Source organism: Schistocerca gregaria, chromosome 5, assembly GCF_023897955.1.
Source record: "Schistocerca gregaria isolate iqSchGreg1 chromosome 5, iqSchGreg1.2, whole genome shotgun sequence".
In the NCBI taxonomy this organism is placed as follows: domain Eukaryota; kingdom Metazoa; phylum Arthropoda; class Insecta; order Orthoptera; family Acrididae; genus Schistocerca; species Schistocerca gregaria.
In genome coordinates this window covers 424,002,995-424,019,026 of record NC_064924.1, presented here as the reverse complement: position 1 = coordinate 424,019,026, position 16,032 = coordinate 424,002,995, and the positions used below count along the sequence as shown (strand labels likewise).

Genomic DNA, 16,032 nt, shown 5'->3' with positions numbered 1-16,032 from the left:
AGATCAAGTGCAATATGTTCCCACAATGTGTGGATTCTCTTAAAAACACGGGCTACACCAATGCTGTTAAGCAGGGAAGAACAGATAGCTAAATATTAACCAGTCATTGACAATGCCCAACCACAGATACATAGTGAATAATTGTTGATGACTTCACAACTGCCATATTTGGATACTAGTGCGCCCTCACGTGACTTTTGTAACCTAAAAATTCCGTTGTCGGTGAAAAGGATTCACCCGAAGAGTAGCCGCACAGAACTACAGCACCCATTGGCCCAATAGACGAAATCAGTAAGAGCTAAGACTTGCACAGTATGTGAATTTAGTTGTGCACTGTAGCTGTGCGATATAGTTGCTGTTTCCGTATTACTTTACACACACTATCCGTACGCGACCCGTTTCTCTTCTTATGCCCGTGCGAGCAAACACTGTTTCTCCACAGTCTTGAGATAGTTCAATTTGGTGTCCTTCTCGGTCGTTATGTTGTTGAAGCACTTCTGTTGTTTGCCTTAACCTTTGGAACAGTCCTGGGAACATGGTATACGTAAGAACTATCCTGCTTGGCGACTTCATCCGGAGGTACTGTTACATTTCTATGCCCTTGCAAGAAAATCATGTCTGCCAATTTAGTAATCGTTTGCAATGCTATTTCACACGTCAATTTGTAAACTGACAGAACATTAAATCAGAAATGACCACCTGCAAGGCGGCATTAAAAGTTTCGTTCCCTCACTCCACATGATGTACACCCGCCGGCCGGAGTGTCCGTGCGGTTCTAGGCGCTGCAGTCTGGAGCCGAGCAACCGCTACGGTCGCAGGTTCGAATCCTGCCTTGGGCATGGATGTGTGTGATGTCCTTAGGTTAGGTTTAATTAGTTCTAAGTTCCAGGCGTCTGATGACCTCAGAAGTTAAGTCGCATAGTGCTCCGAGCCATTTGAAGCATTTTTGATGTACACCCACATGTTGCCCAGATCTACATACCACACAATGTTATCAGCTACATACATCATAAATCACATTATTACATCGTGCAAGCAACGATTCGTAGGTTTTCTAATTCCGGTAGCAGAGTTATTCCACACCTCTTTTGGCTTAGTACCTTTCGATTCAGTCGTATCCGGACAAGGGCTCCTTAGCGTAAATTTATAGATATTATCTTCTCCGTCGTCTCTGGAAGTGTGTATCAACGTAATGGAAACACCACGTGCTACGTTCGTTTAGTTTCTTCGATTTTCGTCGTCTGTTATTTCCGTTCTTTCTAACTGCATTTGCTCTGGTTAGTAACCCAGACGAATAGAATCTCTTGTTAGTCAAGCCAGCTGATTACGTTGTTATGGATAATGCAGTGCCTACTGACAGACAATTTACTGCGAGAATACACACCAGAAGCTTCTGGGATATTACTTTTTAAAAGAAACATATAAAGTCCAGATACTTCTAAAAGGGGACCTCTCTGCAAATATGGGCATCCAAACTCTGTTTTAGCTACGGGACAAGACAGCGTAATGAGGATGGGCTGTAGCCGCACTGTATCATTATTAAAACTTGCCACTGGCAGTTATTGCGTATGATTTATGACATTATTCGAGTGTCCTGAGTGGTCTTCCTACATGAAAATCTATAATAATACTACCTCTTTATGGCCCGTTCGCTATTCACTTTGTTACTTTGTGACTGTCCGTACTTCTTTACAACTGATCACGCCACAGTGGTTTAATGCCATTTTTAGCGATGCTTGGCTTTGACTGCTTCTTACGTTTTTATATTTCCATCACTCAGCCTGAACCAAATACTGAGGCAAGAGCGAAGAGTATGTGTACCAGCTGAATGGAATTAGGCAAAGAGGTAGGGCAAGGTAGTTGCTTATTACTTACACTCCTCAACATACTTTAGAGGATATGACGATTGAGACTTGTGGATGATATGGTTCTTGTCACCAAGGATTGTAAACAGCGCCAAAAAATTGTAGAGGAGATAGTAACTACTGGAGAAGATTACGAAATGAAAACATACAGGACAAAAATAATGGCAGTAGGATGAGACGAAAGAGTGATATATTGCACAATGGGCGGAAATTCGCGATAGTAGCATAGAAAGAAACTGGAGGTGCAGTGTAGACATTAAGTCGAGATTATCAGTAGTAAAACTGTCATTCTCCAAGAAGAAATTCTTTTTTTCCAATCGTATGGAAATGGCTTAGAGGGAAATACTGATAAAATGTTGCGTCTAGAGTGTCATATCGTAGTGTCGGAACATGGACCATGAGAAAAGATGTCATAAAGAGAATGGGAACCTTTTTAGACGCTGATATGGTGGAGAACGGAGAAAATCAAATGGGTAAAGCGGCAGACGAGGATGTTCTATGAAGAGTGGGTGTGGAAGGCAGTTACTGGATGTAACTGAATACAGTAAACGGAGATGGATTCGAGGTCTACTGTAAGCAGATCGTGTGGAGGGAAGAGAAGGCAGACATGACGAGGACTTAGACCCCAGACGGTTTGCTAAAAGAATTCAGCTATAACAACCCGAAGAAGGAAGTAACATATCGCAAAGAGTTGAAAAAAAAAACAAGGATCAGAGACCAGAAAACCGATGCTGATGGTGACCTTCTCACCCACAAGAAATATCTTCCATTTACAGTTACATCAAACAAAATTCCCCTCTGGTTATTTCATAATATTCAGCAGCTTGAAGTTTTCATTATGGGTACAGTAAAAGAGTATGCTATTTGCAGAGCAACTTACAGATATAACTAAACGTTGACAGAGAGAAACCAGCAGGACCCCATCAAACTTGCTATCCCTGTTCCAGTCCATCCACTAGTAGAGAATGTAGTCTCGCCACTGCTGGCTCCCCTTGCTAACTGAAGCTGTACCTGCTTGAAATCTGGGTAGTGCTCGTCGTAGTCGGAGCAACCGCCCCCGCTGTAGTCGGTGTCCTCCGACTCGAGCGAGAAGGAGTGGTGCCTGCGCAGCAGCGTGGGCCGCCTCGCCGCTTTGGACGCCGCCGCCGCGGCCGCCTTGGACGCCGCCTCCGCCGCCCCTGCCGCCGCCGCGGCTTCAGCGTCCTTCTGCCTCTGACGGTCGGCGCTCCGCCGCCGGTGCCTGGCCAGGTAGAGCAGCACGGCCACCACGTAGGCCGCCGCCAGCGCCCCGCCCACCGCCCCCACCAGCAGGTACGTCGAGCCGCCACTCGCCTCGCCCCCACCGCCCCCGGCGTCCTCCTCCGCCTCCAGCGGTCCGGCGTCTGCTAGATCCGCACCCAGAACTGTCGAACCGGAGGCGACTGCAGACGGCGGGAAGTGCGCCTCCGACGCGGAGCTGTCGCCGGATTCTGAAACAGCCACAGTCGCCCCCATATGTATCTTCCGGCATTTAGAATGACACAGAATACTTCACCAGCGTGTGAGAGACTGAAGACGGCAGCAGCACTAAAATCAACAACCTCAGGTCAGGCAATGTTGTCAAGACCGTGCATAAGGCTTTCGAGGTTGAATGGGTAAAGGTTTACTTCACTTTTAACTGCCAGAAAGGAAAAGTCGTGTCTGATTGTTCATGCAGCTCTCATTATCAAAATTTTTCTGAGTTCGAGCAAATTACTTGTGCTTTTCACAGAGTTAAATTCTGGAAGGACTCCTGTACTTGCTATGTGCAGAATCCGATCAAAAGCATCTTTACTCTTGTATGTATTGTATTGTATGTTAACCGCGGGCCAGTAACGACGGCGAGGCTCCGTCCCCGCCGCAGCCGCAGTGGTCCACAACCCCACGACGACTACTGCAGTTCACTTCACCCCTCCGCCGCCCCACACCGAACCCAGGGTTATTGTGCGGTTCAGGCCCCGGTGGAGCCCCCCCCCCCCCCCCCCCCGCCCCAGGGAACGTCTCACACCAGGCAAGTGTAACCCCTACGTTTGCGTGGTATAGTAATGGTGGTGTAAGCGTATGTGGAGAACTTTTTGCGCAGCAATCGCCGTTCGCCGTGGCAGACGGAAAACCGCCTAAAAACCATCCACAGACTGGCCGGCTCACCAGACCTCGACACATGTCCGCCGGTCGGATTTGTGTCTGGGACCAGGCGCTCCTTCCCACTCCTTCCCAACCGGGCGAGCCATCTGTCCTCTTACTTAGCTTGCATTTATTTCGAATCTCTCGCCCAGAGTAAACTATCATGCAACTGAAAAAGGGTAGATGATTCCTGTATATAAGAAGGGTAAAAGAACGGACCCACCAAATCACAGACTAGTATACTTAACATCGGTTTACTGCAGAATTCTTGAACATGTACTGAGTTCGAATATAATAAATCTCTATGAGACCGAAAAGCTTAAGTCCACGAGTCAGCATGGTTTTAGAAAGCATGTCTCGTGCGTAGCTCATTGCCCTTTTCTCACATGATGAGCGTGGCTCGAAGACTTCATAAGTAATACACTCCTGGAAATTGAAATAAGAACACCGTGAATTCATTGTCCCAGGAAGGGGAAACTTTATTGACACATTCCTGGGGTCATATACATCACATGATCACACTGACAGAACCACAGGCACATAGCACAGGCAACAGAGCATGCACAATGTCGGCACTCGTACAGTGTATATCCACCTTTCGCAGCAATGCAGGCTGCTATTCTCCCATGGAGACGATCGTAGAGATGCTGGATGTAGTCCTGTGGAACGGCTTGCCATGCCATTCCCACCTGGCGCCTCAGTTGGACCAGCGTTCGTGCTCGACGTGCAGACCGCGTGAGACGACGCTTCATCCAGTCCCAAACATGCTCAATTGGGGACACATCCGGAGATCTTGCTGGCCAGGGTAGTTGACTTACACCTTCTAGAGCACGTTGGGTGGCACGGGATACATGCGGATGTGCATTGTCCTGTTGGAACAGCAAGTTCCCTTGCCGGTCTAGGAATGGTAGAACGATGGGTTCGATGACGGTTTGGATGTACCGTGCACTATTCAGTGTCCCCTCGACGATCACCAGAGGTGTACGGCCAGTGTAAGAGATCGCTCCCCACACCATGACGCCGGGTGTTGGCCCTGTGTGCCTCGGTCGTATGCAGTCCTGATTGTGGCGCTCACCTGCACGGCGCCAAACACGCATACGACCATCATTGGCACCAAGGCAGAAGCGACTCTCATCGCTGAAGACGACACGTCTCAATTCGTCCCTCCATTCACGCCTGTCGCGACACCACTGGAGGCGGGCTGCACGATATTGGGGCGTGAGCGGAAGACGGCCTAACGGTGTGCGGGACCGTAGCCCAGCTTCATGGAGACGGTTGCGAATGGTCCTCGCCGATACTCCAGGAGCAACAGTGTCCCTAATTTGCTGGGAAGTGAAGGTGCGGTCCCCTACGGCACTGCGTAGGATCCTACGGTCTTGGCGTGCATCCGTGCGTCGCTACGGTCCGGTCCCAGGTCGACGGGCACGTGCACCTTCCGCCGACCACTGGCGACAACATCGATGTACTGTGGAGACCTCACGCCCCACGTGTTGAGCAATTCGGCGGTACGTCCACCCGGCCTCCCGCATGCCCACTATACGCCCTCGCTCAAAGTCCGTCAACTGAACATACGGTTCAAGTCCACGCTGTCGCGGCATGCTACCAGTGTTAAAGACTGCGATGGAGCTCCGAATGCCACGGCAAACTGGCTGACACTGACGGCGGCGATACACAAATGCTGCGCAGCTAGCGCCATTCGACGGCCAACACCGCGGTTCCTGGTGTGTCCGCTGTGCCGTGCGTGTGATCATTGCTTGTACAGCCCTCTCGCAGTGTCCGGAGCAAGTATGGTGGGTCTGACACACCGGTGTCAATGTGTTCTTTTTTCCATTTCCAGGAGTGTAGAACCTAATATGCTGCCCTCTACGGCGAGTGTTCATCAGAGACAAGGATATCGTAAGGAGTGTCCCAGATAAAATGTAATAGGACCCCTGTTGTTCTCTCTATATATAAATGATTTGGCGGAAGGGTGGGCAGCAATCTGCGTTTGTTTGCTGATTATGCTGTGATGTATGGTAAGGTGCAAGCAGGATGCAAGATGACGACACAAAGTTGCTTTTAGGTGTGGTAAATGGCGGTTAGGTCTAAATGTAGAAAAATGAACGTTAGTAAGTGTGGGCAGGAGAAACAAACCCGTAGTAATCGGATACAGCATTAATAGTGTCCTGCTTGATAGAGTCAAGTACTTTAAATTCCTGGGTGGAACGAGCATCTTAGGATTGTGGTAGGGTAGGCGAATGGTCTACTTCGGTTTATTGCGAGAATTGTGGAAAGACGTAGTTCATAGACAAAGAAGACTGCGTGCAGGACACTGGTGCGACCTACTCTTGAGTAGTGTTCGAGTGTTTGGGATCTGTATCAGGTCGGACTGCAGGAAGACATCGAAGCAACTCAGAGCCGGGCTGCTACATTTGTTACCGGTTGGTTCGAGTAACACGCAAATATTACAGAGATACTTCGGGAACTCAAATGGAAATCCCTGGAGGGAATGTGACGTTCTTTTCGAGAAGACTACTGAGAAAATTTAGAGAACTGGGATCCGAAGCTGACTGCAGAACGATTTCACTGGCACCAGCATGCGTGTCGCTTACGGATCACTAAGCTAAGGTATGAGTAATTATGGCTCATACGGAGGCTTTCAGACATTCGTTTTTCCCTCACTCTGTTTACAAATTTCACAGCAAAGTGTATGGCTATTAGTGGTAGAGGCTACCTTCCGCCACGTACCGTACGATGGCTTGCGGAGTATGTTTGTAGATAGGTAAATCTAGTGGACATTAATGTGGGGTGTGGTCAGGCCTTCGCCTTTGTGATTACTTTCTGGGGACAGTTTCAGTGAGGAGTGTAAATCCTTGTAGAGAAACGGCAGTCCATTATTCCTCAACAGCCGAAACTAGAGAAGATAATAACACTGGGCCCTGGACTCATCCGAAAGGTATTCTACAGAGTTCAGGTCAAAACTCTGGGCTGGCCAGTCCATTTGAGGAATACTGTCGTTCACAGACCATTACCTCACAGACGCTGATTTATGGCAGGGTGCTTGTAATGCTAATACATCATCGTCTCCGAACTGTTCCTCTACTGAACACAGTACACAATAAGTAAAATGCGTTGATTTCCTTCCGCGTTTAGCGTTTTCTTAATAGCAATAACGAGACAATACCCTAAACATGAGGATCATCGTACTTCACTGTTGGCATCAAGCATGATGGCAGGCCACGTTCTCCAAGCATTCGCCACATCCAGACCCTTCCATCACATTGTCACAAGATGCAATATGATCAATCACTCCAAATCACTCGCTTCCAGTCAGTGGCGTCCCTCTGTACACCACCTCATGCGTAGCTTACTACTGACTACAAAAAAGTGTGGCTTATGAGGAGCTGTTCGACCATTGCATACCATTATTTTTAACTCTGTACCCACAGTCAGTACGACAGATGGACGTCTGGTAGCACTCTGAGACTAACGAGTGATTCATTGCGCAGATTTCGTGCGACTTTTTTGCAGTCGTTCTCCGCAATGCACGAAATCCCTGTCCCACAGTAATTGAGGCCTACCTGGTCTTAGTTTAGCGGTGGTTGTTCTCTCGCGTTTCCACTTCACAATCACAACACCAGTAATCGACTTGCGCAGCTTTAGTATGGTTAAAATGTCGCAGATAGATCCGTTACATCCAGAACTAGGCGACGCTCTAAGTCACTGAGCTCCACTGACCGACTCATTCTGCAGCCACTGCTTCTCCAGTGCCACCACAATACTCCGCTTTTCGTTTTATATTGGCAGTACACCATGCGTGATATCTTGTGGTCAAATTTGCCTTATATGGGGGTGTCCGGATACTTTTGATGAGATAATGATCTTACATCGTACACTGACAAAGCAGAAATAGTGATTTTTGCTGATGATACAAAGGTTATAATCAAGTCCAATAGAGCTTCAACAACAGAATCAATTTATGAAATATTTGAAAGTTGATTTTCGAAAAATGGTTTTATCATTTACAAAGTTCTTTCATTTATATACAAGACGAGATGTGGCATTTTCAGTAACAATTCAATACGAGAGTAACGAAACAAGACTGTTCAGAATTCATAGGTACAGATGTACATTAATCAGAGCCTTTATTGGAAACCGCACATTATAGATCTTCTCAAATGGTCGAGTTCAGTAAAGTTTTTCCTACTTGTAATAACTGATTTTGGTGATGGAAGAATAAGAAAATTAACTTACTTTGCATACCTCCATTTATTGTTGCCATAAGGAATAATTTCATGCCGGTCGATGTGGCCGAGCGGTTCTAGGCGCTTCAATCTGGCCGCGGGTTCGAATCCTGCCTCGGGCATGGATGTGCGTGATGTCCTTAGGTTAGTTAGGTTTAAGTAGTTCTAAGTTCTAGTGGACTTATGGCCTCAGATGTTAAGTCCCATAGTGCTCAGAGCCAATAATTTTCTGGGGCGATTTCACAACTAAAAACAAACTATCACTTGTACAGAAGAGCGCTGTAAAGATGATATCTGGTGTCTCTCCACAAACTTCATGGATGCATCCGTTTAAAATGTTAGGAATCCAAAACACCATCACAATACATTTACTCTCTTAGAATGTTACCGATTTTGGCTATACTTATCGTTTGTGAAAAATTTTAACAAAAAAGACTTTTAACTTCCATAGGCAAAAGGGCATCACGGATGCCTAGTTTCGTACCTATATTTTACGAAGCTAACTTGTCGGTCACGAGTAAGAGACTCCCTTTACATACAATGATGCGCCAAAGGAACTGATTTAGGCATGCGTATTCAGTTACGGTGATATGTAGACAGACAGGATACGACAGCGCTGTCGGCAACTACTATATAAGACAACAATTGTTTTGCACAGTTGTTAGGTTGGTTTCTGCTGCTACAACGGCAGGCTATCAAGATTTAAGTGAGTCTGATCGTGGTGTTATAGTCTTCGCACGAACGATGGGACACAGCATCTCCGAGATAGTGCTAGTACCAATTTCTTTTAAAAGATGTTCTTTGTATCTGGCCGTAAAGGAATGTCCTGTTTGTCCTATGTAGTAAGACGAGCAGATGTTACAAAGAATCTCGTAGACACTAGAGGTTTTTAAAGGTGAACGGGTCGATTTTAAATTATGAAAAATTTTCTTACAAACTATTATTGGTGGAAAAGGAGACATTGCAATTGTATTTATTACAAAGAAGGTGTTGTATCCGATAGGAGATGGACCCCAAGAAAGGAATAGAAAAAAATTCTTCTTTAGGCTGAGACTCAATTATAGAGGTGCCGAGTATAGTGACTCTTATAACATGTTTTCTTTTTAAGGATGTTATCCGCTATGACAGGTTCGTTATTAACTGCTATCACTTTCATTACATTAAATTCTTCCTCTAATTTTTCTTTCGAGGGTGGAATAGAAGTAGCTCTGTAAATAGCAGAGCGAAAGAAAACGTTCTTATGAGATTGTGGGTGCATAGAAGACGCGGGTATGATCTGATTGGTATGTGTTTCTTTACAAAAACCATTAAATGACATTTTATTTTCTTCTACTGTAAGCATCAAATCAAGAAAATTCAATTGATGGCCTTCGTTTCCGAGTTCGCTGGTGAAGGATATTTTCTCGTGAAATTCATTGAAGAGATTAGCAATATGGTCGATACCATCAACAGGTCCTTTGTAGATGACTAAAATGTCATCGACATATTTGAAATAGGAGGAGAATGCATAGCGCTGTAGCTGAAAAACAGTTGAAGGACTTATCTTCTAGAGAGTTAATGAAAATATCAGCAAGGACACCAGCTAATGGATTTCCATAGCGAGACCGTCGGATTGCTGATACAATTGTTCATTAAATAGAATAGTTGTTTGAGACTATGACTGTAATTAGATTCAGGCATTTCTCAGCCTTTAAACTGTACATCTAAGCTCTTATGTAGACAAATTGCTACCATATCTGCTGCTGTCAGATAAAATATTGCCTCTTGCTTCATGTATTAAACATTTCGTCTATCTATATTTGGATTGTTAAGTAGCTGTTCTATATTTGCGGCTGCTAGATGACACTTTTGGTAAAACGTTTACATGCCTAGAATTGCTAATGTGGTTGCGTCAGTCTGATGCTATCGCAGCTCGACATGTGGTGCAGCCCTTAGTAGCCTGCCTTCCATGTTTTTTTTTATTTTTTATTTTAATATATTGTGACTAAAGTGTTATCTCTTCATTTTAATTTCATACATGACGTGCCAGTTTTAAATGTTTCACTTCTGATGAAGGCACTTTTAGAAGTGGCTGAAACATAGAAGTGGCTGTAACGTAAGTCAAAGAGACTTCATTTTCGCTATCCAGGGCTGGTCTTTAATTATGTGAGAGCCTATATTAGTTTCGCAAATTGTAAGCAAGATCCCAAGGTTTTTCGACATGTAATTAAAAATCTCATTTCTAATCATGCTAAAAAGATATATGATAAAACAGATGTTATCAATGAAGAGGCATATTATCTGTATTTAGAGCTCACAAATACCTTCCATATTAATTATAATTTTAACGTTAACGATTTCTGGATACAGTTTAACGAACATTTAGAAATTTGTAAACGAGGTGCATTGTGTAGTCACAAAAAGAAACTTAGTACTCTTTCTTGTCTGTTTCTTGCTGAAAATATCCTCAAAGTACTTTTAAGAAAAGCTACCATTTGTTTTATAAAATAATTTTAAGTGAGACTAACATTACTTTTACACAGAATGATTCTAGAAGTCGGTCAAGGGGGTGGACTAATGGTGGAGGGGAGAGGAAGTCTGTGGGAATGGAATATGGCTTAACGAAAGAAGAGTTGGGGACCTCTACCGACAAAGTGGCAAAATTTGGTGTTGCTTAAAGTAGTTTTTGGTAACTGTTTTCGACTTCAGGGTAAAATATGTATATTAATAAATAATAAGAGTCCTACGGGCACCGTTGGACACTGTAGACCGGCAGTACACCCGTGGATATTTTGATTATCAAATACTCCAGGAGAAACTGAAGAATCACAATAAGAGTCCTGTTTTAAGTTAAATGATATTCATTGGTTTAGGTAGTGAGCTATTTGCCGCTCTTATTCTTTTGTTAAATTGTGTCTGGAATACATTGCGACCTATATTGCTCCATAATTATAAAACAATGATTGAATCTGATGGAGTAACATATTTGCTAATTTCTGAAGTCATTTTATCCTGTGTAATATGATACTACATGGGGTGGGGGGGGGGGGGCTATAGCCCCCATAGCCCTCCCCTTGCCACTGTCCCTGACTGTCATACTCGAAAAAAGTCTTAAGTACAATATCATGCCCAACTTGACAGACAATAATGTTATAGAAAGAATGCTTGTCGACCTAAAAACTGGTCTTGATTGTATAAAAAGGGATAATTCACAGCAAACTAGAATTGCCTTTGATGTAGCTAACATTCATAGTAAAACATGGCTTGTTTTCAAAATGTTATGTATATCGATAGGAAATCTATCAATATAAACTTAAAGAAGCCGATGCTTTTAATAACTAGGTCAGACAAAAGTTGCTCTTCGGTTATTGCCTACAATCTGAATATATTTCTAAAACATTAGATTTTTTTTAACAGAAACAATATTTCGGAACTGCATGAGGATCCGATTCCAGAATTAGAAAAAGAAGTCAAGTCAGCTATCAGTGAGGCAAATTTTTTAATCAAACCTTTCCATAAGAAAATGCTTAAGACATGGACCCTCAGACCGCACAACTTCGTTCTCAATTCAAAGTTAACAAACCTAACCATCCAATATGACCAGTTTCTAATAGTATGAATAGCGTGTACCATGAGTTAGCCAAATTTCTTCTTGAAACTCTGAAAAAATCATTTGTTTTTGAGAATAAGTATTCCATCCCCAATAGTCATGCCTTAGTCCATAAAATAAAAGTTTTAGAATACAGCGCAGATACCAAGTTGTTTTCACTGAAGATCAAAAATCTTTATAGAAATGTTCCCGCATAAGAAACATATGAAGTCGTGGGAAAAAATTTACGTCATTTCAAAAAAGAACTTTCAGATGAAAATATCACTGACTTTATGAATCTAATTACAGTCATAGTCAAATACAACTGTATCAGCAATCTGTCAGTCTCGCTGTGGGAAGTCCGTTAGCTGGTATCCTTGCTGACATTTTCATTAACTCTCTAGAAAAAAAATTTCAAGTGTTCCTCAGCTACAGCGCTAGGCATTCTCTCCTATTTCAGATATGTCGCTGAAATTTTAGTCGCCTCAAAAGGACTTATTGTTGGCATTGACCATATTTTCAATCTCTTCAATGAACTTCACGTAAAAGTATCCTTCACCAGTGACCCTGTACGACCATTTCATGATGTACCTTGAATATCAAGAATCCGGTAAAACATCAAATCTCCGAAATCGCTACTTCCGAAAAAAGATCCTGTAAGAACGGGACCGATGACGACTGAAGAGAATCGTTCAGTGTGACAGAAGTGCTACCCTTCCGCAAACTGCTGCAGATTTCAATGCCGAACCATCAACAAGTGTCAGCGTACGAACCATTCAACGAAGCATCACCGATATGGGCTTTCGGAGTCGACGGCTCACTCGTGTGTCCTTGATGACTGCTCGTCCCAAAGCTTTACGCCTCGCCTGGGCCCGTCAGCACCGATGTTGGACTATTCATGACTTGAAACATCTTGCCTGGTCTGACGAGTCTCTTTTCAAATTGTATCGAGCGAATGGACGTGTAGGGGCACGGAGACAACCTCAAGAATTCATGGACCCTGCATGTCAGCAGAAGACTATTCACTCTGGTGGAGGGTCTGTAATGGTGTGGGGCCTGTGCAGTTGGAGTGATATGGGACCACTGATACGGCTACGTACGATTCTGACAGGTGACACGTACGTAAGCACCCTGTCTGATCACCCGCATCCATTCACGTCCATTGTGCATTCCGACGGACTTTGACAATTCCAGCAGAACAATCTGAGAGCCTACACGTCCAGAACTGCTATAGAGAGTCTCCAGGAACACTCTTCTGAGTTTAAATACTTCCATTGGCCACCAAACTCCCCAGACGTGAACATTATTGAGCATATCTGGGATGCCTGGCAGCGTGCCATTCAGAAGAGATCTCCACCCGCTCGTACTCTTACGTATTTATGAACAGTCCTGTAGGATTCATGGTGTCAATTACGTCCAGCACTACTTCAGACAATAGTCGAGTCCATGTCACTTCTGCGTGCTCGCGGAGACCCTACACGATATTAGGCAGGTGTACCAGTTTCTTTGGCTCTTCAATGTATTATCTTATGACAAATACTATTTTATTTATTTTAAAGTTCTTATTAACTAATTTGTATAAAGCATTCTGATAGATAATAACCTTGACCACTGTCATAGTCCATTGTGTCTGTCCATCAAACAAGTTGGCTTTTCTAAACGAATACACTTTCCAAAACGACAAAACATATTTGGCATTCTCGCCTTAAATTGTGATTTACCTATTGCTGTACTATACGTACTTACTGTAATTCAAAATGTTTGTCGAGCTTAAGCTTCAGGTTTTGCGCCTCCGTGACAGTTTCTCTGCTCGTTGTACAAGCTGGGGCAAACATTCCTTATGCAAAACACATTTTTGGTAACATGGAAATGTATACATAAGGATGTATCATAAATTCATGATAACGTAGTTTGGTTTTTTTAAAGGTGCTTTCTCGTCTTTTCCACAGTAACTCTTATCCCAGCGTCTACACGTATTCCAAATAATGTGATTATTTAAATGTATAAAAGTGCGATAGTCCCGCAAGGCTCCTGTGGTTTGTAAATAATAGTAATATTCATAAATATAGCACTAGGAACAAAAATAGCCCCTACAGTCCGCAACTTAACCTTACTCTTTAACAGAAAGGAGCAAAGTATAAACTATCTGACCACTCACCTGTGAGTTACAGGCGCTGGCAGATAATGAATGTCTTAAAAGAGAATTCAAAATCATTTCTGCTTGAAAACTCCTCGTTCATAGACGAATTTCGGAAGTCAAAGTATGCAAGTGGTTTGTTTCCATTTATCATATTTTTGTATATTAAGGTTTAGGTAGTGCAGTTCTATAAATGGACTAAATATCTTTCCACAGAGAAAATGTGTCTACCTCCTAAGCCTACTGACCGTTCTACACTATGGTGAATTATCACTAATTTGAAACTTCGTGGCAGATTAAAACTGTGGGCTGGACCGGAACTCGAACCTGGAACCACTGCCCTTTACGGAAAAATGGTCTAACAACTCAGCTATCCAAGCGCGACCCACGACCCGCCCTCACAGCTCTGCCAGTACCTTATATCGTACCTCCCAAATTTCACAGAAGTTGCCCTGCGTACTCTCTGGCGTACCACTCCAGAAAGAAAGGATATTGCGAGGGAATGGCCCAGCCACAGCCTTGTGTACTCGGGAGAATTCTAAGAAATATGGAAGATAGGAGATGAGGCACTGGTGTAATTATACCTATGACGACGGGTCGTGACTCCTGCTTGGGTAACGCAGTTGGTACAGCACTTGTGGGAAAGACAAACGTTCCAAGTTCGATTCTCGGTCATGCACATAGTTTTAATCTGTCAGGAAGTTTCATATGACTCTGCAGTAGAGTGAAAATTCATTTTGTCACGGATAGAGTCCAGAGAATACGAAAAGAATGTAAACTAATGTCGCGAAACTTTTCCGATCCAATCTGCTAGCTTAAAGTGAAGGTCACTTCATCGCCGGCTTGATAAATACTAATTATAACGGTGAGAAAGCCAGAGTCGTACCGAAGTCGATGTAATACGACAGTACACAGCGAATGACTAAAGGTTTCATAGGCAGTGCACTGACTGTGGCCTACTTTTATTTTGTGATACTTTTCATTTCTAGCGGTATCAGTCTGATCAAGTAATGGCGTATTGTAGGGTGGTCGACGTTTGAGCCAAATACGAGGCCAACTGGTAATGGGACAAATGGAACTTCAACAGAGGACATTTTGAGAAGAGATTTCTAGTTTCGGGATGTGCCTTTTCACTAATGCGAACACTCCTAATATCTTGGCCAGAATCGGGGATACGATTTATTTTTATGAAAAGATAATTAAATCGACACCGTAGCTACAAACAGGCGTTGATATAGAACATTAGGGACATGTTGAAAATGTGTTCTCCGACAAGGACTCGAACTCGGGATCTCCTGCTTTCAGGCCAGACGCTCTATCCACCTGAGCTACCGAGGGCACAGACGATAAAACGCCTATAGTGACTTATCCCTTGCCCGCCCCCCCGTGAGACCCACCTTTCCAATATGTCCACACAACTACATTCGGAGTGCGCCTAATAGCTGTTTGCCCATTACCCTCATTACTCGTGGCAGATTAATCTACCAAGTCACGTACGAGTTGGGGCATTGCGTGTGCGTTCGCACAAGACGGTCAATAGCCGGGTAGCCATATTTTAACTATATATGAAGGTAGTATCTATTCCCGAAAGAAACAGATGCCATTGATGACCGTGCAGCTTCTCTAGAATGAAATTAATTATCATTTCATACCGTAATGTTCTATATCAACGCCTGTTTGCAGCTATGGTGTCGATTTAATTATCATTTCATTCTAGAGAAGCTGCACGGTCATCAATGGTATCTGTTCTTTGGGGAACAGATACTACCTTCATATATAAGATCTATTTTTAACTTTAACTCTGGGACGTTCCTATGTCTACGTACACTAGTGCGCAAAACTTAAATACTTAAACCATGCAGAGAAAGAACTGCTACAGCAGAGTACGCATCGAGACGACAGGAATGACACTTTTATTCAACTACAGCAATTGTATTGAAGTCACCGCGATTTGTTGGTTCCCGGACATTACAGAAGGTGGGACATGGTTCGTAATAGGGTGTATGATCACAATGGACGACAATGGACGAATTCTTATGCTGGTCGTGAGGTTGGTAAGTAATTCTTGTGGTAGGGCGTTGCATTTTTCCGCCAGCG

The 16,032-nt window shown here is 43.8% G+C and overlaps 1 protein-coding gene across 1 annotated transcript in view; it reads right to left on the bottom strand.

The window, feature by feature from the left end:
* Positions 1-16,032, bottom strand: part of LOC126273368 (uncharacterized) — a 536,417-nt gene that overhangs the window by 93,388 nt on the left and 426,997 nt on the right. Inside the window, exon 8 of the mRNA XM_049976918.1 lies at positions 2,877-3,334. Within this exon, the coding sequence (XP_049832875.1) occupies positions 2,877-3,334 (458 nt within the window). The remainder of the gene's footprint in view (positions 1-2,876; positions 3,335-16,032) is intronic.